The 22629-nt window shown below is 34.4% G+C and overlaps 3 protein-coding genes across 3 annotated transcripts in view; 2 read left to right on the forward strand and 1 right to left on the reverse strand.

Moving 5' to 3' along the window:
• Positions 1-458: 458 nt before the first annotated feature.
• LOC139088525 (globin CTT-III) lies at positions 459-1024 on the forward strand. Its single transcript, XM_070637783.1, has one exon. It carries the CDS (start codon positions 494-496, stop codon positions 947-949), a length of 456 nt encoding a protein of 151 aa, XP_070493884.1. The 5' UTR covers positions 459-493; the 3' UTR covers positions 950-1024.
• Positions 1025-1628: 604 nt separating this feature from the next.
• Positions 1629-2178, forward strand: LOC139088451 (globin CTT-IV-like). The gene has a single exon (XM_070637678.1). The coding sequence runs from the start codon at positions 1660-1662 to the stop codon at positions 2113-2115; it is 456 nt and encodes a 151-aa protein (XP_070493779.1). The 5' UTR covers positions 1629-1659; the 3' UTR covers positions 2116-2178.
• Positions 2179-4839: 2661 nt separating this feature from the next.
• LOC139088480 (putative receptor-type tyrosine-protein phosphatase mosPTP-1) overlaps positions 4840-22629 on the reverse strand; it is a 46193-nt gene continuing 28403 nt past the window's right edge. The window contains exons 5-14 of the mRNA XM_070637722.1: positions 19987-20168; positions 19295-19324; positions 18996-19153; positions 18646-18714; positions 17576-17621; positions 13407-13613; positions 13029-13309; positions 7278-7394; positions 5928-6064; positions 4840-5736 (exon numbers count right to left, since the gene is read on the reverse strand). Of these exons, the coding sequence (XP_070493823.1) occupies positions 5574-5736; positions 5928-6064; positions 7278-7394; positions 13029-13309; positions 13407-13613; positions 17576-17621; positions 18646-18714; positions 18996-19153; positions 19295-19324; positions 19987-20168 (1390 nt within the window). The 3' untranslated portion in view covers positions 4840-5573. The remainder of the gene's footprint in view (positions 5737-5927; positions 6065-7277; positions 7395-13028; positions 13310-13406; positions 13614-17575; positions 17622-18645; positions 18715-18995; positions 19154-19294; positions 19325-19986; positions 20169-22629) is intronic.

Below are 22629 nucleotides of genomic sequence, written 5' to 3' on the forward strand. Positions count from 1 at the left end.
ATTGACTGTCTCTTAATATCCATATCAATATAGATATCTCAAGCATCAAAGACCATTCCGATAATCGATTGAATCATCCAAATCAGCAACAAAGTTTCCTTATCAATTTCGGTTATGAAATATTTTATAATAATTAATACCAGCTGTATAAACAAATGCTCTGCCATATGTTTCTATTCGAATACGTAAGGTACCATACACGAGCATATGCGGGTCAGAATATTTGACTGATAATAATATTGTATGTGACGAAGGACATGGAGATTAGAAATATGAAGAATCATTTAATCTGCAAGTATACTGAACTTTAATCAATGCATACTCACATGACCGTTGAATAATGGAACTTTTTTTGAATGAATATTGCAAAACCTTATCATCATCTGCAAATGAGCATCTTAAATTTTTGAGTATAAAAGGAGATGCAATTTTGAGAACAATTCAGTTTGCATTCGCATTTGAATCAAAGTTGTAACTTCACAAACCAATCAAAATGAAATTCCTCATTCTTGCCTTGTGCTTCGCCGCTGCATCAGCCTTGACACCTGATCAAATCAGCACAGTCCAAGCATCATTCGATGGCGTTAAGGGAGATGCTGTTGGCATCCTCTACTCCGTCTTCAAAGCTGATCCATCAATCATGGCTAAATTCACACAATTCGCTGGAAAGGACCTCGACTCAATCAAGGGAACAGCTCCATTCGAAACTCATGCCAACAGAATTGTCGGATTCTTCTCAAAGATCATTTCAGACTTGCCAAACATTGAAGGAGATGTCAACACATTCGTCTCATCACACAAACCACGTGGAGTTACACACGCTCAATTGAACAACTTCCGTGCTGGATTCGTCAGCTACATGAAGGCTCACACCGACTATGCTGGAGCTGAAGCTGCATGGGGTGCAACTCTTGATACATTCTTCAACATGATCTTCGCCCAAATGTAAATCAACTTAATAACAGTGATATCGGAATAACTCAAATAATTAGGAAATAAAATTCTATCCATTTTTGCAATTTAATCTGATTTTTTTGATTATTTTTATGATAAGAACGCTATTTCCAGGCATTTGGTAAATTGAAGTCTTGGGGAAGGGTTTACAGGATGTATACATTTAGGGGTACTTACAAGACATTCAATACCAATCAGGCGAAATGTTACAGTCTATAAAAACCCTAATATGTAAGTAAATATAGTCTAAATGCAACGATGCAAAAGTGATGGGAATTAGGAGCTGGCTGAAGTTATCTAAAGACAGATCCAGCTGTTGACGAACTATAGATGCGACATTAGACCCTCGTGCATCTTCTCGAAGGAATTTAGTAACTAGACTACAAATTGAACTCTTAATTGCAATTGTTCAGCATGTAATAACAAAGCACTTGACTATAGCTTATACCATCAACAAGATTAAACAACTTCTTCTTTTTAATATCAATTATCAATCAAGAAACGAGCCTGAATGCCCACTCGTCATAGATAATCAAATTAAGCATGATCATTTGTATATTTTTAGAATATTTTTGGTGCGTGCATTATCAGAAAAGATCGGGTCTATTTTGGTAAACAACTTCTAAGTATAAATAGAGTGACAATTAGAAGAATAAATCAGTTCTTCAATTTATTTCAAAGTTGTAGCTTCACAAATCAATCAAAATGAAATTCATCGTTCTTGCCTTGTGCTTCGCCGCTGCCTCAGCCTTGACTGCTGACCAAATCAGCACAGTCCAATCATCATTCGCTGGTGTTAAGGGAGATTCAGTTGGCATCCTCTATGCCGTCTTCAAAGCCGATTCATCAATCCAAGACAAATTCTCACAATTCGCTGGAAAGGACCTCGAATCAATCAAGGGATCAGCTGAATTTGCTACTCATGCAAACAAAATCGTCGGATTCTTCTCAAAGATCATCTCAGACTTGCCAAACATTGAAGGAGATGTCAACACATTCGTTGCCTCACACAAGCCACGTGGAGCTACACACGCTCAATTGAACAACTTCCGTTCAGCTTTCGTTAGCTACATGAAGGCTCACACCGATTTCGCTGGAGCTGAAGCTGCATGGGGCGCAACTCTTGATGCTTTCTTCGGAATGGTCTTCGCCAAGATGTAAATTTTGAAATCTTTAAACTGACTCAATAAAATTCAACTGTACCTGTTTAAATAATTGAAATAATTGAGACTTTAACTTAATATTTGGAATTTCAGGACGGCATTTGAGCTATGGTTGATTATAAAACTCAAAAATTAATGAGTATGAAGCTTTAAGATGTAAAGTTTTGAAAATTTCAGAGAAAGTGTCAGAAATCGTACTTATGTACGAATGTTCCTTAACATCTTTTGTTCTAAATTGAACTTTTTGTCATAGCAACCCAGAAGCGACATTTCAATTACTTTACATTCATTCATAAATTGGATGAAGTTGTCAAGTTGTTCCTAAATCAACATTTGTTCAATCTTAGCAAAAATTCATTAAATAATCTTTGAAAAAGTCATCAAAAATTCATTTTATTCCATAAGGCACAGAAAGAAATTGACAAATATAAACTTTAATCCCTCCCTCAGCAAAAAAATCACTTAATTATCAATCTTATCAATATTTCATGAAGAGACAAAGTCTTTAGCCAAAATCAGTGGTGGACAACCTTTTTTGGGTCAAGGTACACCTAATGGTAAGCATTGACTAAAAATAGACATGGCAGGCGGTTCAATGGAAATTTTCGAATGTGCCACATCAACAGGTTGCCCACCACTGTCCCTAAACCTTCTGAAAAACCTGAAAATAGAATAAAAATTGACATATTCAATTAAAAGTCCATTATGAGTTCATCTATCAATAGATTTCCATCATTTGTTTTATTTACAGAATAAAAAAAGGAATTCAATATATTTATTTCTCGTTTTTTGTGTTCTTCTGAGCATTTACAAATCATTTCTTTTTCTTTCTTTCTCTTTTTTGCTTCATTTTCACAAAAAAACTTTTTTATGTCTTCCTAAAAAATATGTTTTTGATTGAGTTTCTTTCTTCCGATTTTTTTTTCATCATTATTCAGGATTGGGGGATATTTTAAGAATAGGAAATGATTTTTCGTCTATTAGTAGGAAAAGAGGTGTGGTATGAGATAGGAGAGGGGGGAATAAGAGAAATAGGTATCGAAATAATAACGAGGAAAAGCTGTTGGATCGACAAGAATATTTTTACAGAGTTGGGGCTGTCATGGATGGGGTGTAATGATCCTTTGACTTAAAAGGATTATCATTGATTTTAGATCATGCAATTCAGTAATTTAAGTATGTCATTAATCAGAATTAGACCCACCTGCACGTAAGGGTTTTGATGTCGAGACTGAGACCAAGACCACCTGGGAAACCTGACCCTCACATTCTCAACATAGATCACATATTAGATCCCTTATCCGAATATCAAAAAATCAAAGATTAATACATGTCGATCAAAATCTGATTCCAGTCCACAGTGACTTTGACTTGTTGCTGAATTCTATTTAAACTCGGCAACATTCGGATCACGCAGGTCTGGTACCGGATTTCGAATTGATTAACCTCTTTGAATCGTGCTTTCTGCCTTTAACTTCTTCTGATGCCAAATCTAAAAAAACTGAAGAATTCAGCCAAAAATCACAGGCTAGTATTTCCTGAATTTTAGATGCACTAGCTTGCAGTTTACGGCTGTACCTCGTACAAGGCTGCAACTATGCATCTCTCTTCAGACCCTCAGTTAACCCCAAAAAATTGAAATCCTGATCCATCAAATCATTCAAAATTCCCATAAATCCCGCCCCAACTCTGAAAAAACAAGAAAATTTCGACACAAAATGGAAAGAAATTGAAGAGGAATGAAGCAATTGTGATGGAAAAAATCAATATTTGTATAAAAAATGAAAAGCATAGAAAATTAATAGAATTGAATCTCTTCGCTCACGTTTCTTTTTTTCACTTATTTTGTTAAACACTTAAAGCACATCAAAATGCCGCTGATTTGAAGAACTTGATTGTATCAAGTATTTAAGGTTTATGGAAAGAGAAATTGTGTGTGGGTGGATATTGGGGTTGTTCAGGCTTTATTTTTTTGTTGTGTGAAATTGTACGCGCTAAAATATGTAATTATGATTGTAAATGTAATAAGAGGATAGTATGAAAAAGTTTTTCATGTGGAAATGCAATGTTCAGCACTCCATAAAAGCCTAATTATGTTTACATATTCATTGAGCTGTCTAATTGGCGGCAAAATCGTTATGTTATGTCTTTATAATCATCATCACTTTCTGTCTTTTTTTTTTTGTTCATTTTACCCCCCACAAAACACACAATCATGCTTGCAATCTAGAATAAAAAATGTTGTTTTACATGTGATGACTCCATATTCCATATTATTAATAATGCACACATTATTTCACATTTTAACGGTTCGTTAAAGCGACGACGACGCTTTAAATGTTTTCATTCTACCGCGTTTACATCCATTTAATGAGAGAGTGAGTGAGAAACAAAAAAAAAACATATTTACACAATGTCTTTTTTACGTCATTTTATATTTACAAAAAAAAAAATTGTATGTACATCGGTATGTACAGAGAGAAATCAAGGATTGGATGGAGGAATGTGAATATCAACAGACTCGATTTTGTGCTCTCGTATGTGAGTTATATTTATGTCTTTTTAATTTGAGATTTAAAGATTTTAAAATCATTGAAATTTTTTATGGATAATTCATTGCATGAGGAGGGATTTTATGCTTGAAATAATGGATTAATGGGATTATTTTGCAACCTGCTGTTGGTTTTGGTGTTTTTTAACGGATTTTTCTTAAAAGTGGTATTTGACTGACCATTTGTTCATCTATGTACCTGTTTCTTATTTATCAACCCTTTGTCCATCCGCTTGTCTATTTGTCCATCTGTCCGACAATCGAACCATACAACATAGCCACTAGAGTATGCAGTATTGCCGTGTTCACGACAAATTGTCAGGATGTCAAGGTTATGCCCTGAAAGCAGCATAAACGCTGACCAAGAGACCGTTAATAGGTACCATTTGCCTAATAGGGCTACAACTGTTTTTGATCTATTTTGTTGGCAATAAACGATATTTGTTGTAACGTGCTGTCCAGATCAACCTTCAGATATTCAATTTTTCTATCTAAAGCTCTGCTGATGTCCCAACGTTGGGCATCGACCGCCCTTTACAGAAGGTGGTGATGGACAGTCGTTTTCGAGCTCTGACGGCGGCAGTTGCCCAATACTCGGAAAACGGCCGGTACCAGCATACCAACTCTGTTCCCCATTCATACATAATTAACTCATAATTTTAGATCGAATTCTAATCTATAAAAATTTGCTCTCAAACCGAGTACCCGTGACCCTCTCAACAAATGAAATCCTTATTTCAGAAACCTTTGAGGACTTCTGTCACTTTAATGCACATCAACATCAAAGTCAGTCCTTTATCACATCAAAACAAAATCTTCAAATTCTCAAATTAAATCGACATATTGCGTCTCCAAAAAATCATATAAAAAAGATCCTAATGACTAATCTACAGAAACGGGTTATGCTACACATTTTTCGAATGATTATATCCATTAAGTCCGCCATTAGTATGAATTGTCTCATTTTTCTCAACGCCATTTGCCTCCCAATTGATAATAACAGTCTGTGGCTGATTTGTTTGCTGAGGAGATGATGGCTCTCGATAGTTGGATGTACTGCAACATTTTCTGTTGATTATATATGGACCAAAAAAGTAGGCATTATTGAATATACACAAGGCATATATGGATGGGAATAGACATATGGAAAAGTTGACACAATGAGTTTATTAAGTGTTGATTTATGAGCATCAATTTGATACACAGAAAATGAACATTAATATAAACTTTTAGTAACTGTTATGTCTACGTCTACATACCTCCATAGGATAATTAACAGCACGAAAAATATGAAGCCAAAGCTACCCACAATTGCTGCTAGGATAGGAATGTCATATTCACTCGTTGATTGCCTCAATAATGGCTGAATTGTTTCGCAATTCGGTTGCAATGTTATCTGTGTACGAGAATAAGTGAGAATTGCAATTAGATTAGGAACGATAAGTGTATTAAAACTGTTAATGTTGATTACGATGTGACCTGTGTGGTGCTCATTAGATGCCAGCATGAGACAAGCTTTTAGAAATTAATTTCATCTCAATATGCTCTTTGGGTCTCATTTGGTATGGAATTTATGACTTTTAAGACTGAATTAATGGAAATTCTTAATTGGATTGATTTGTGGTCTTTTAAGAAAATGGAAGCTTAAGAGCTTTTATGAGCTTTTGATTAATGAAAGAAAAGATCAAAAGGAATGCTTCATTTGTGGCAGGCAGGGGGTCGTTCTTAAACAATGTCTGCTATTGGGATGTTCAATATTACGTAGTGTCCAATATAACGTAAATATGGTTCTGATGGGCATAGTCTGGGGTAGAAGGATCCAACTCTTTGAAAGAATTGCCAAATTGCTAGAATGTACTTAAAAAGCTGCTGATTTAATATCCCTGCCTTCACAACTCACTTTATCCTCTTCTTAAGCACTTAGCGAAGATCTTATACCTGATCTCAAAAGCGCTTAATACTGGATTTAAAATTAAGTCCCCAAAATCCAGTTATAAACATCCCTCAACCTCAGCTATTTGCCTAAAATCCCTCAACTAAAATTGACCCATAAAAACGAGTCACACGCACTTGATCCACAAAAAAAAACTATAGCTCAAAATAATTGTCCCTCCTCATTTCAACATGCCTTTAACTTTTCCTCTCTCGCTGTCGGCATATTTTTCCCCCTCATTTATTCAGCAACAATAAAACACAACAAAAAATAAATCATTAAGCTTTCGACACGTCCTTTTTGTCGTCCAATTGTTGAAACACAAAAATGAGAGCAAAATTGCTATAGAACAAGCGACTGACATTTGATTTATTCCCAAAATCTCCGACATCATTTTTAAAAGTGCCTTTTTTACAGCGCTCGCGACAATAAGAAACATTAATTAATAAAAATCATGCCATCATATAGCGTATACAGCTCAATGCACACAAAAAAACAAGGCTATGAATAGCATGAGTATGGAATAAAAAAACATATCTAGACTCGATGTATACCGGCAGTAGTAGTCGTATAAAAAATTAAAATTAATGCTTTTTCGCACACACAGGCACATGAGCTGAAATTCTTGCAGATGAATGAGGAATTCATACTCCTGTTGTACATATGTATGGCTTACTTTACGAGATGCTGAATGTGATCCGAGCAGTATGCGACGTGGATTGATGATACTCGAGCTTGCTGCTTGCACATTTACTGTGTAGACGTTGTATGTTGTGAGATTTTGAATAATTATCTGTACATCAAGACATGAAGAAGTAGCATGGAAAGAGAAAAAAGAAAGAAAAAAATCAATTTGATATAAAAGCTACCGACTGGATGACTGAAATGCTGCATTCAATATTAAAGTGAACTAAACTGGAAAATAAAAATTTTACTTTAATCATGAAATTTTATCGTATATGCTTTATAATGATGTAAATGGTTATGTAACAGAGGTTTTTCATCTCTTTCAGTTAAAAAAAGGCTTTTATGACATCATTTCGTCTCCTTTTTACCTCGTTTTTCTTAACTTGCTTTCTTGTCTGTTTGTTTGTTTGTTTGTTTGTTTGTCGAGGTCAAATCTTGCGATCGATTTTTCGACCACTTCTACTGCTCCAATCGAGCTGAAATTTTTCATGCATGTGTATTCTCGATGACAATGCAATATTCAAGCATTAGTTAATCACAATATTGTTTAATTATGCTATAATTAATTAATTAAAAAAATAAACGCTTACGTATTACGTAAATTTTACGTACGTAACTTTTACGTAGCTCTTAAAAAGATAAATTTTGTAAAATTCCAAGTCGGTCAAGGGTTCAAGTCTCAAATTTTCCAACTTTCTTTGACATACTTTTTCAATTCTTTTTCATACTTTTTTGATAATTTATAATGTTTTAAAATAGAATTTTCCATTTTCATACTTTTCTAAGCTATTTTCCAATGTTTTCTTGGGGTTTAATAATTTCCATCACGCATTTTGACACAAAATTTTAAATTTTTTGAAAAGTGTCGAAAAAATATTCCTAATTATCAGAAGTTATTATAAGCTAATTTAAAGCTAATATATAAATTTCTTGATAATAATTATAATCATAATAATAATATCAAATGAATCCTTTTTGTTATTAATATTATGAATTGCCTTTTGTTTTATATTAATAATATGACGTGGTGGCATAATGGTTAGAGTACAAAGTGCAGAATGCCTCAAACATGAGGTCAAGAGTTCAAGCCTTGGCATGAGCAGTCTATTTTTTTAAGCATTCTCTTTTTTTTGATAATTTAAAGCGAAACTTGGCCTATCGGTCTAGATTAGTTCCCCAAACTTATGCCAAGCGAAGCTTGGCCTATCGGTTTAGCTTAAGCCTTCAAACTTATGCCAAGTGTAGCTTGGCCTATCGGTCTAGCTTAGTTCTTCAAACTTATGCCAAGCGAAGCTTGGTCTATCGGTCTAGCTTAGTTCCTCAAACTTATGCCAAGCGAAGCTTGGCCTATCGGTCTAGCTTAGTTCCTCAAACTTATGCCAAGCGAAGCTTGGCCTATCGGTCTAGCTTAGTTCTTCAAACTTATGCCAAGCGAAGCTTGGCCTATCGGTCTAGCTTAGTCCTTCAAACTTATGCCAAGCGAAGCTTGGCCTATCGGTCTAGCTTAGTTCCTCAAACTTATGCCAAGCGAAGCTTGGCCTATCGGTCTAGCTTAGTTCTTCAAACTTATGCCAAGCGAAGCTTGGCCTATCGGTCTAGCTTAGTCCTTCAAACTTATGCCAAGCGAAGCTTGGCCTGTCGGTCTAGCTTAGTTCCTCAAACTTATGCCAAGCGAAGCTTGGCCTATCGGTCTAGCTTAGTTCCTCAAACTTATGCCAAGCGAAGCTTGGCCTATCGGTCTAGCTTAGTCCTTCAAACTTATGCCAAGCGAAGCTTGGCCTATCGGTCTAGCTTAGTTCTTCAAACTTATGCCAAGCGAAGCTTGGCCTATCGGTCTAGCTTAGTCCTTCAAACTTATGCCAAGCGAAGCTTGGCCTATCGGTCTAGCTTAGTTCATAAAACTTATGCCAAGCGAAGCTTGGCGATCGGTCTAGCTTAGTTCTTCAAACTTATGCCAAGCGAAGCTTGGCCTATCTGTCTAGCTTAGTCCTTCAAACTTATGCCAAGCGAAGCTTGGCCTATCGGTCTAGCTTAGTTCTTCAAACTTATGCCAAGCGAAGCTTGGCCTATCGGTCTAGCTTAGTCCTTCAAACTTATGCCAAGCGAAGCTTGGCCTATCGGTCTAGCTTAGTCCTTCAAACTTATGCCAAGCGAAGCTTGGCCTATCGGTCTAGCTTAGTTCCTCAAACTTATGCCAAGCGAAGCTTGGCCTATCGGTCTAGCTTAGTTCTTCAAACTTATGCCAAGCGAAGCTTGGCCTATCGGTCTAGCTTAGTCCTTCAAACTTATGCCAAGCGAAGCTTGGCCTATCGGTCTAGCTTAGTTCCTCAAACTTATGCCAAGCGAAGCTTGGCCTATCGGTCTAGCTTAGTCCTTCAAACTTATGCCAAGCGAAGCTTGGCCTATCGGTCTAGCTTAGTCCTTCAAACGTATGCCAAGCGAAGCTTGGCCTATCGGTCTAGCTTAGTTCCTCAAACTTATGCCAAGCGAAGCTTGGCCTATCGGTCTAGCTTAGTTCTTCAAACTTATGCCAAGCGAAGCTTGGCCTATCGGTCTAGCTTAGTTCCTCAAACTTATGCCAAGCGAAGCTTTGCCTATCGGTCTAGCTTAGTTCTTCAAACTTGATAAATTAAATAATCTTTTGACTAAAAAGTTGAAAATAAAATACTTTATAAAAAAAAACTTTTTAAAAAAACCTCGTTTTTCGCGTGGACTAAAAAGTAAAAAATAAATTTTGTTTTGTATTGTAGAGAAATCGGTTTGAAAATTGAGACGACAGATGAATTACAACAAGTACCTTGATCTTATCGTATAGTTCTACAACTTAAAACTAGGGCGCAGAGCTTTGATGAAGTTCTGTTAACTAGCGCCCTCGTTTTAAGTTGAAGAACTATACGATAAGATCAAGGTACTTGTTGTAATTCATCTGTCGTCTCAATTTTCAAACCGATTTCTCTACAATACAAAACAAAATTTATTTTTTACTTTTTAGTCCACGCGAAAAACGAGGTTTTTTTAAAAAGTTTTTTTTATAAAGTATTTTTTTCATTGGATGTAACATCATGTTACGAAACGGTACATAATTACAAAAGGATAAGGTGCAAAGCTCAAAAGGTGATGTTGGCGGGTGAGAAAAAGGAGATTGAAAGTGGAAATTTGAGAGATTCTTTTTTATTCGCTGTATATTGAAGGTTGTAGGATGGCTGATTGTTTGGGATTTAAAGGTATTGAGTTGAATTTTGAATGGTTTGAAGCAGGGTAGTTCAAAGTTTTTTGTGGTACGGAGATCGAGGTTAAGACTTTGATGCATTTCCTCGGAATCTCGGTTTCAAACCCGGTCCCTGTCTCGGTCTCGGCATCGGTCTCGGCATCGGTCTCGGTATTGGTCCCTGTCTCGGTATTGGTCCCTGTCTCGGTATTGGTCCCTGTCTCGGTATTGGTCCCTGTCTCGATATTGGTCCCTGTCTCGGTATTAGTCCCTGTCTCGGTACTGGTCCCTGTCTTGGTATCAGTCCCGGTCTCGGTATCGCTCACAAATATTCGATTATTTCTGAACTTGCCCCAATTTTTAAAGAGATTTGCAAAATCAGAGAGTTTAACCTTATTGAATCACTTGAGACAACTTTTATAACCTAAAATTACAATATCAGCCTACAATCTTCTAAAATCAAAGATCATCTAGCTACCCATCACCAAAACCTCCATCATTAAACAGTAATCAAATAAAACTTTTGGCTGTTCAAATTCCTCTCAACGAAGGCATACTCATTCAAGTTCTAATTACACACTAAAAGGTATTTTTCTTCATGAAATAAAGGATTCAAAAAGCTCTAAAAATTTTTAACCTCCTCGAGTGTAAATGACATCGTCAATGTCATTATCAGCACATAAAATTAAAAACTTCAGTCATGATATAGTAGCGCTCTGAAAGTGTGCGACCAAGCTAAATTTTTTGATAATTTCATTGAAAAAGTACCTTAATCTCAACCAAATCTCTTAAAATTTTTACAGTAAATCTGTTTTTGCATGAAATTTCAAAAAAATAATAGCTTTTGTACTATATTTAAGTAATTTGAATAAACGGTTAAATATTTAAAATCGAGAGCGCTCAAAAGTGAGCGACCAGCAACAAATGATTGAAAAATAAGCATAAATAGCAATTTGTGACATCTTTAAATAACGAAAACATAAAATATGAATAATATTTTTATTTATGAGCAAAAATTTTCCACCCACAATACGTATTTTTCTCGTTTTTCAAAATTCAAAATGGCTGCCATTTTTTACAATTTTTAACCAAATATCTCTGATATTTTAGCACTAAATTAAAGTTTCTTTTAATTTATGTTATATTTACGATAAGCTTTCTGCACATGTATAGATTGTAATGGAAAAAGTGGAATTTAGTACAAATTTTTGAAAAAATATTTTTTTTTGACGATTTTTTCATCGTACAAAATATTCAATTGAGAAAATCTTTTAAATATTGCGGAAATATATGACTTTTGGTACCAATTTATTACATTTTGCATGTACAATAAGATTCAATTAGCTCCAGTTCGCTAAAAAAATTATCCAGTGAAAAACAAACCATCAAATGGTTGGTTGTGTGATGTGCTCAAACCAAGAAAAAATGAAATTTTCCAAAACCACAAAATATGTAATATCCATTTGAAAAAATCTATTTAAATGGTTGGTTTTAGTATTTATAAACATTAAAAATAAAGATTTCTTTAGAAACTTAGGCAGAAAGTAAATTTTGGAAAATTTCATTTTTTCTTGGTTTGAGCACATCACACAACCAACCATTTGATGGTTTGTTTTTCACTGGATAATTTTTTTAGCGAACTGGAGCTAATTGAATCTTATTGTACATGCAAAATGTAATAAATTGGTACCAAAAAGTCATATATTTCCGCAATATTTAAAAAGATTTTCTCAATTGAATATTTTGTACGATGAAAAAATCGTCAAAGAAAAAATATTTTTTCAAAAATTTGTACTAAATTCCACTTTTTCCATAACAATCTATACATGTGCAGAAAGCTTATCGTAAATATAACATAAATTAGTAAAGAAATTTTAATTTAGTGCTAAAATATCAGAGATATTTGGTTAAAAATTGTAAAAAATGGCAGCCATTTTGAATTTGGAAAATCGAGAAAAATACGTATTGTGGGTGGAAAATTTTTGCTCATAAATAAAGAATATTATTCATATTTTATGTTTTCGTTATTTAAAGATGTCACAAATTGCTATTTATGCTTATTTTTCAATCATTTGTTGCTGGTCGCTCACTTTTGAGCGCTCTCGATTTTAAATATTTAACCGTTTATTCAAATTACTTAAATATAGTACAAAAGTTATTATTTTTTTGAAAGTTCATGCAAAAACAGATTTACTGTAAAAATTTGAAGAGATTTGGTTGAGATTAAGGTACTTTTTCAATGAAATTATCAAAAAATTTAGCTTGGTCGCACACTTTTGAGCGCTACTGTATATTTTATCATGAAATTAAATATAATATTTCAGTTCTTCAATTAAGCAGCATCATATACTTGTTGAATTGAGCAATTTCTGCATAAAATCATCACCACTAAGAGACGATATCTCTGCTCAGATTTCCACCGTAACCCACACTCTTGAACCTCCTACCACCAAGCAAGCATCATCAAATGAGTTATTCAAATAAAAATGTACAGCATAAAATATATAAAAAATTTGTCTGTGGCTTTCATACCGCCGTTTCTGGATATGATGACGATGTATTAAGTTGTATTTGCTGATAGTTGCTATATGAATTCTCTTTATAATTTATCACATAAAAGTCTATCGAATTATAGAACGACGTCGGTCGTCGCCATTGCAAAAAGATCGCATCCTGTGAATGGCATGTTAAATTAATTATTTGCGGTGCACTCGGTCCGGCAATGTCTGTTCGTTGTATCACTGGATCTGATGGTTCGCCATCATATTTGAGTGTAAATGCTATAACTATTATCTTATATTCTGTGTATGGTTCTATATAGAAAAAAATAGGGAAATTGGACATCATTAGACATTAATGTTATTGAGTATGTCTATATCATTCATAAAAATCAAAGAGAAAATTACTTACTCAAATTAATTAATGTATAATGAAATGGAGATCCAACGGAAGCATCATTCTTGAGCATTGGCAGATGCAAGAGCGTTTGATTTAGGAATACATAGTACACTCGATATGCATGAATGACACCATTCGGACGTTCTGGCTCGTACCATGATATTTTTATTGTCGTTGATGTTATGTCGAGTACTCGAACGTTTTGTGGCTTTGATGGAACTATAGTAGGATGGATGGATGATATTGAATTGAATTGTATGATGGATATAAAATAAGGAAGAAGAGAAATGATTGATTAACTTTTGGTTAAATTATTAACTTCATTTTCATGTTGACTGTAACATCAGTTGCTATATAAATCATTAAATTTTATTTCCGTCTTGCTTACAAATTTTTGTTCTTGTCGCGTTTTACTAAAATAAATATTGAATATTTAAAGGGAGTTGTTGACACTCGAGGGTGTCTGTTTTGAAGAAGGTTTGGTTCCAAAATAGAATTGGCATTTTACTCAAAATTATATTCGATATTTATGGAACTCAGGATACAAATAAACTAAGCTTCTTTTAAAATAAAAGGGCAATATATTCACTTGCCAAATAATTGAATATTCACATGACAAATAATGGCATTGAGCTTGGAAGGTACCGTAGCGTAGAATAAGTAAAAATCATATTACTGAATCTGGTGAGAATTAAACTGGATTGGCACTGAATCTTTAGTCATTTCTATACTCTGTGCTTTTTGGGGTGACCTAATGTTAGTGTTGGATTCTTGTAATGATCTTTCAATGGTATGTTTAATTAAGTATGTAAGGGTAAAGGGGTACTTTCCCAATATAGTCGAATAACCTCTGAAAGCTCAGAATTAGGAGCTTAGTCCCGAAAATCTGAACTCTTCTAAATCTTGTGTTCTAGGTGGAAGAGACGGTTGTTCTTAGGCTGACCATAAGTGACTAATTTAAGTAGCATAAAGACCAAAAGAGCGAATTAGATTATTTTTGGATAGAAGTACGTCATTTTAGCTCTTAAAGAGAGAAACAAGTGAGTTTTAAGATTCCAAACTTCACCTACCTAGCACGCCCCAACAAATTTCTTGTCTATATCCTTGAACAGCGACTCTAAAGCCTTTGATGCTGTTCCTTTGTATGAATATTAAATATAACTTAATTGCACTTTATTATGCATTTTTGCTATTAATATTTCATCTTGCTCCCCTCATCTTGCCAACCACAATTGGTATAAAAATGGAATCAACCTACTTTCCAGTTCAGGCAAATGACGTCAATCTACAACAACTCAATATTAAATTGCATTTAAAAAGTTTCACGTCAAAATATTTTCATTTGATTTCCCATTTCATTCAAGCGATTAAATTACTGAGTACAAAATAAAAGAGGAGTCTTCTTATTTTTTAAGACATGAGAATGAACACCTGTGAGCTTTTGATAAAAGAGAAATTTTCCACCATTTGATGTTCCGTAAAAAAAAAGTTTTAAAAGAAGACTTTCTCTTTTTTTTATGAATGAAAAGACGATAAAGAGAATCTTCTATATCATCTATAAAGAGAATATTTAAATGAATTCAGTGAGTTATTATGATAAGAATTTATGTTTTCATCTTCATACATACGCTCGAATGAATGATTGCCTTTGAATGGGATGAAAAATGTGAAAAGCTTTAAGAAGATGAAAAAAAAACTTTATTGAGGTTTGTAAACTTCTTTTTTTTTGCACATGCCGACATGTTGTGTTTCAGGGGATGGTGAGTTACTGATTTTGTGGCTCTAGAATGATGGATTAACTAAATGCAACAGTAATAGCCAAACAATAAGGATTGTGGATTGAAAAAGATTTAAGTGAGCAATGTGTCACACTCCTTGAGCAATCCCTGGTAGCTCAGAAGGTAAGAAGACTTCACATGCTACCTAATATGTGTAGGTTTGAATCCCACTAGAGCTGTAGTTGTTGGGTGGTGTCTTTATTAGCTAGAACTTGAGTATTAGTTAGCCAAATAGCACAAGTCTGTTAATCGAACAAAAATCAAGAATCAGACCGGCCAGGCCGGCATGACTCTGACATGGTGCAGGATTTCAACTGAATCTTAGCATCTATTGCGAGTCAAATTGGCCTGTAGCCGAATTTTGGATCAGCAAATCGATTTGACAGGAATTAGATGTGCTAGACATGTTATAAGAAAATCTGTAGAGATGCTTTTTTAATATGGTCTTCAAGTCTTACTGGAGTCTGACATTGAAAGGTCACAAGGGCGTCTAAATAGTTGTAGAAGGAATCTGTCAATAAGGCATGTTTCAGACGACATCTGACTGATCACAACTGATATGTACATCCACCAAAGCAAGTAACCAATTTGTGACTATTCCGAAATATTCTAAGTCTCCTACTTGATCTTTTGAAATAATCTAAATTCACTATTAGGACGTAACATTATGAATTTCACATATTTAAATGATTGCCTTTTATCTGCGCGTGGTTGAGGTATGAATAATAAATGCACACAAAAATAAATGTTATCTGCAATAAAATTTGAATATTTTTCTATTTAAATTGTCGACTACATTTAGAATCTAAATATTCCGCCTTGCATCAATTTTTTTTTCTTGAAAATCTTGCCTTATTTGCCCTCACAAAGTATATATATATTCTCACCCACTGAATAATTTAAAATGAGAATATCGAAAAATTCATTGAATCATAAAAGAACCTCGTGGGGATGAATTTTTAATAAAAAAAATTTACTTTAAATTATAAGGATTGAAAAATTTCATTCATCAGACGAAAAAAAGAACAACTTTTTTCATTTCAATGATCCTAAAATTCTTTTATCTTGTAAATATTTATTGAAAAAGTTCTTTATTGTGCTTAGATTTTATGATTAAATGATGAATTTTTGAAATTTTTTTTTTTTTGAAAATTTTTAAATTTTTTAAATTTTTTATGAAGATTTCATTATGAATGACAAGGGATTTGGAAAGGTAGAAGATGATTTGGGTTTTGGTCACTCGTAAATCAAGTCCAACTAGTGTGTCGCTCTTCTCAATTTGGACTTCACTAGCGTGCCACGACTCCCACTTTGGACAACACTGGTGTATCACGGCACACAGCTTGGCCAACAATGACTTAGTAAATTCATCCTATTCAACATCAATATTATGCCATATTTACATCCAAACTTTGATTTCGTCACTGAACATATGAATCAATACCAGACCTGTCTAAAAATAAACATGTCAACTTCCTTTTAATCTCCATAAGTTAGCACAAAAATCAATAAAATTGACACAAAAAAAATCTATATCAAGAAATTTATTCTCGCCTGTCAAATAGGAATGTCGAAATAAGAACATTTGTCAAATTCAGAAACGATTATTGGCTGTAATTCTGAGGAGAATTTATTAAGGTCATTGGAGCAGTACAGAACAGTTGACAGGCAAAAAGAGAAATATTCACCATTTGCAATAAATAACATACAAGCATGTCATAATATCACGCATATCTTAACATAAACAGCCCTGAAAGTGATGAATTTTATATGTCAAGTGGTAGATTAACGCGCAGGAAATTTACTTAAGTAGAATAGAACTAGAAGACTAAAGCTATTAATGTCAAGTTTGGTATTATTTTCAGAAACATTAGTTCCAACACGATTGAAGTGATGTTTACTATTCTGTCGATAATTTCTAAAGATTTATTTGTTCAGCATTTTTCTGTCAATTTTGAGAACTTAATTGATGATTCTGGGGTCCTTCATAAATGACGGATCCAATCGGGTATCTGGCTGCCATGAACAACTTGTGCCACTTAGAATTGGGGGTCATTTGATAGCTTCATAGCAGCTTTGTGTCTATATGCAACTACCTGTACAGATGTACAGATCACAAAATCATCCAATAACCCAGCTGAATGCCCTTAAAACTGACATCAGAACTCCTCAAGCTCCGTAAATCTTACATCAATTGCCAACGACTTTTCTCATTTAATTTAAGAAAATAATGTCGTAAATTTAATTCAATTTCTTCAACAATTTCACAAAGCAACAATGTTAGCATTGCCATTGCCAGTGACACAAATGCCACTCACAATAGAATTTAATTATACCGTCAACATGAAAAAAATTCTGCTTTTTTTAAAAAATGTTACAAAGTAACGTTACTATGACACTTACCGCCCTCATCAGTCATAATGAGTACAGTGCTTGCTGGTCCAGGACCCTGTTTTGTTAATAAAAATAGAAATCATTTTAATTTTCATAAAGAAACTTTTTAATAAGAATAAGAAGTAAAAAAAAAATAAATAAATCACATTTCAATCAAAAATTAATTTAAATTGAGAATGAAGCTTGGCAACACAATATCAAAAAGATTTAATTTTCTTCTTCTATTAATTATTCACTTTCATGATGAGACATTGAAATTAATGTGTTGGAAGTTAAATAAGCGTACGGGTGGCAGAGTTGGGACTGGTTATTTTTGAGTCTAATGTCAATATTTAGGAATTGATCGAAAGTCATCAAAATTGAAAAATATGCGATTAAGGTCAGTTCTGTATCTTTGGTCCTAGGGCCTGAAATTTTCATCTGACTAGTAAAAAGCTCATACTGAAGGAAGTCAGTGTAATTTGCCTGTCGGGATGAACTACCCTAACAGACAAAGAGCATGAATTTTGATACAGAAATGCAACAATTGGTTATCTGTTAGTCAGGCAATCAAAGACAGTCAAACAGGCAGTCGCAAAGACAGATAAACCGACAAAACTGTCAGACAGAAGGATGAATGAACAGAAAGGCAATCTGAGAGGTCTAAAGATGAACAAATGTGGAAACTGAATGTCAAGAGCTGTGGTAATGAGTACGGGATACGATAAGACTGTTAAAGTGTGCTTTATGCAACGCTCTTTAAAAAACCCCGATAGCTCAGGTAGAAGCAAGTGACTCGAAAACTCATAGGAAATGAGAGAGTCCCATCAAGACTTTGTTGTGGGAAAATGGAAAAGACAGATCATTCAAATAGCTAAAACCAAACAACTGCCTCATTAATTCGTAATTAAATTGTACTTCTCTAAAGTTCCATCCATCATCAACTCTGCGACACCACAAACTACAAAAGTACTTCAACAATAAGATTTCATTCTCGCTTTATTTTCCCAAATGTTAATCAAAAACCGCAAAAATCTACGTGATGTATATCACAGACGACAAAAAAAAGAACCTATACAGAAATACGAATCAAAACATACCTCAGGGTTGAAGACTTGTACCGACACCAAGTATTGTGTAAATGTCTCGAGATTTGTTATTTCATGACTCTAAATAGACCGAAGGAAAAAAAAGGAAAACGAAAATAAATTAAATTTTATTCATTCGAGTCGTCAATTCTGTTGTTTTGCTTTACTTTCTCCTAATGCGGTTCGCTTCTTCCTTTTGTTTTTCGATTCTCAACGCCGCGACTCAATAAAAGTGTAGGCAGCGAAGGATCGAGACACAAAAGAAATGAAGAGAAAAGTATCAGCAAACAAAATCATAACTCAAATTAATTATATTATGTTCATAGAATCCCTCCCGAGAGGCGAGGAAGTGAGAAGCATACCTCAACACTACTATCTCTTATATAAATCTCTTTAATATCTTCTGGTTGTTTGTCACGAGCACGATAAGTGATTCTATATCCGAGAAATTCGCCATGTATTGTGTCGAGTGTAGGCGGCTTCCATGATATCCTCACTGATGTTGATGATGTGTTATGTGCTATAAGTGAATAAGAATATAAGAAAATGGGTGGATTGAGTACAATTTTGTTCTTCACTGCAGTTGAATAGAGGAGATTATGCTTCCTTAGATACGTATAATTACTTTACGATATCCATATATAAATACAATGACACTCACCTACAGTTGTTGTTGGTTTGCCCACTGGTGCTGTAATTTAATTAAATGATAGAAACGTTGTTAACATAATTTGCTTTGTATGAATCAGTTGAGGATACGAAAGGGATGCTATGTAGTTATGGTAAAACTATATTGTCATAAGATGAGATACTCATATCCATATTGAGATGTTTAATTAATGGATATATTCCTTGTAAAATATACAAAAGATTGCTACATCATGTAATTATTTATTGAAAAGTGCAAACTTAAGGTAAATTATGATGAAAAGCACTTTAGGGGAGATGGAACAAATTTTAAATTTTTGGGGCTGATTGACAAGTGACGTCAGGATTCACAAGTGTCGTCAAGATTCATAAGTGACTGACTTAGTTTGTCACACAAAACCACTTTAAATAGCTTTAAATCTTAAAAATTGGACGTCATTTATAAATGTCGCAACACCCCAAAGTTCCAACAAACTACAAAAGTCAATCATATCAGCTCTGCTTATTTCATTTCTTAATTAGAGACCAAAAACACGAAAAATCAATTCATTATACAATCAAAAGTGCTTCAAGTCTCTCGTGCAAGTCAACAATCAAGCAGAATAAACTTTTAGCCTTTAATTAACATATTCCCTTCATATTGTATTGCTATCCGGATATGTCAACCAATACGACTCAATTACACCTTCAATTCCCTATACATACCTTCACGTAATGTACAAATGTAATACGATTCCTTTGATGGTAAACTAACGCCTAACTTATTTACAGCTAGAATACGAAAACTATAAACAGTGAATGGCTTTAAACCTCGTACAACATATGATGCTTCACTGCTGTTTGTGTGAACTTCTGGGCATTCATCCCAAGCACCATTCTCACCAAACCTTTTTTTATTTTTTAAGAGTTTAAAGGAAGAAGAAAAAGGCACACAAAAAATGGAATTTTATTATTATTGTTATTATTTTTTCATGTCAAACAAGCCAGAGGATGGAAAATTGATTTTGTGACATTACTAATAAAAAAGTATGAGTTAAAGGGACAGAAAAGGGATAGGAAAGGGAAAAGAGCTTGCGGTCATAAACTGATAAATTATATTTTCGTTAAAACTTTTCAGTCGTTCTGTTATCACTCCTGTAATCTTTTAACGTATAAGCATAAAAAAAAATTTTTCTGAGAACCATAAGAACCAAAGATGTTGTTGTTGTTGTTGCTGTTGATTACGGTCTCGATAAAAAACACTTTTTGGAAGGGAAAGTGAAATTTTTTGAGAGTTTTTTGCCAGTTTTTTTGGTAATGAATTTGCAGACATGAACGCATTTTATCGATATGGGTGTGAGCATTAAGCTTCAAAATTATATTCGACACTATTGGTATGATGAATGGAATGCACAGTCGTGTGACCTGATTGATAAGGATATGTGGTAGTTGGAAAATCAATGTCAATGCTCATTGTCGGGTATTTTGAATTGTAATCCAGTGTTGTCTACATTTATCAAGTTTAGTTAACAAAGAGATGGTAAAATGGCTGTAATGGACGTCCATCAAACTATTTGGATATTCACAGCTCTAAGTCGGATTGAGTTTGTATGGAAAAGTCGAATCGACTTCATATCCGAGCGGCACAAATGAAGAAGACTCCTAATCGCGCTTTTAAGCCTCCGATAAACCTCTCTTGTTAACATCAAAAGGAGCTGACTTTATATAGGGGCTGCCTCGATGAGAATGTAAAGCAGCCCATATAGCTTCCATTTGATGCCATACATTCTAACAGACCATTCAATAGCTCTATAGCTGAACCAGCTTCATTTGTGTATCCATAATTGTGGATTTGCTTTCATGCTCTGAATCATCACATTACAGCCTGATTTCAAAAAAGTGTGACATCAAAATCAAATAATCTAAATTGCATCACTCAATGTTTACAATCACCAAAAACACAAACTTTACAGCACACATTCCAACAAGAACAACCAATGTAAATAAACTTACAGACATAATATTACCAATAACACTATTTGTTTCAAAAGAACCCATCTAAAGTGGGAATGAGGAACAAAAAATAAATTGGTGGCAGCATGTGTTGTCGTCATTGCTTGTTATTGCCGGATACGATTACATACCAAGGTAGTTTCATAATTTTTGATGCGTCAAGTGTTTTTTTTTGTTCTTAGTAAAAATGTTTGTTTATGACGTGGCACCAAGTGAATTTGATTTTATATTTTGCATTGGAAGTGTTTGAAGCTGAATTTTTCAGGTGCTGTGAGCCTGGAAAGGTTACTTGCAGTTAGGGTATCCAGTGGTGCACCAGGGACTAGTTTAGGTGTAGTAGGTCGAGCTGTCTACGCCCTTGTGTGTGCTGACGACTCTAAATAAGCCTGTCTATAGACACCATTGCCTCCAGCACCCTCTAAAGTCTTTTCATCTTAAGAATTTAAATCCTCAAATGCGAAAATTAAATAAAATTATCTTCTTGACATTATTCAGCTTATTCAGTATAACTACATAATAAGTGTGCCTGTATTAAAGGCAAGTAGTCAATTTATAATGAATGACGACGAGAAAAGTGGAAAACTGCCAACAAAAAAGGAGGAAGTGGAATGAAAAGGTGAAAAGGAACAAAAGTCTAATGAAAAATCTCTCTTAATATCTTTATTTTCTGGTGCCCCTGCTGAAGTAAACAGCCGAAAAACGCATAAATCATAAATTATATGTGAACCATAAAAAACTGCGAGAACGTGTGAGGTGGTGTGGAAATTGAGAAAAAAAATATGAAGAAAAAGGCAAAAAGCACATTCGAGTGTTATGAAAGTAGGTACGGTACAAAAGCCGTCTTTGCTTCTTCCTCATCCAACATCACCTCATTCATTCAGAAAAGGTATAGAAATGAAAATGAGAAAGGTATAGAAAGGACATGGCAGAAGAGGTATTGTATTTATGAAGCGCGACCTTCGCTATCAAACATACATACAACAGCATCAGAAGAAGTTGTAGAAGTTATGTCAGGTGCGAGGCTTGGCAGGGTTTTGATGGGTCTATGTCGTGTCATGGCGTCATTTGTGTCTTTGTTATGTCTATGTTGTCTATGTCGTGTCTTTGTCGTGTCTATGTCGTGTCTATGTCGTGTCTATGTCCGTGTCTATGTCGTGTCTATAGTCGTGTCTATGTCGTGTCTATGTCGTGTCTATGTCGTATCTATGTCGTATCTATGTCGTGTCTATGTCGTGTCTATGTCGTGTCTATGTCGTGTCTATGTCGTGTCTATGTCGTGTCTATGTGTCGTGTCTATGTCGTGTCTATGTCGTGTCTATGCCGTGTCTATGTTGTGTCTTTGTGTCATTTTGGTGT

This window comes from Chironomus tepperi, unplaced genomic scaffold (genome assembly GCF_022539635.2).
Source record: "Chironomus tepperi strain 1889 unplaced genomic scaffold, CSIRO-AGI_Ctep_v1 contig_163, whole genome shotgun sequence".
Classification (NCBI taxonomy): domain Eukaryota; kingdom Metazoa; phylum Arthropoda; class Insecta; order Diptera; family Chironomidae; genus Chironomus; species Chironomus tepperi.

What these genes read in the sequence shown, in the direction of transcription:
- LOC139088525 (XM_070637783.1), top strand. Translation starts at nt 494, where the DNA reads ATGAAATTCCTCATTCTTGCCTTGTGCTTCGCCGCTGCATCAGCCTTG.
- LOC139088451 (XM_070637678.1), top strand. Translation starts at nt 1,660, where the DNA reads ATGAAATTCATCGTTCTTGCCTTGTGCTTCGCCGCTGCCTCAGCCTTG.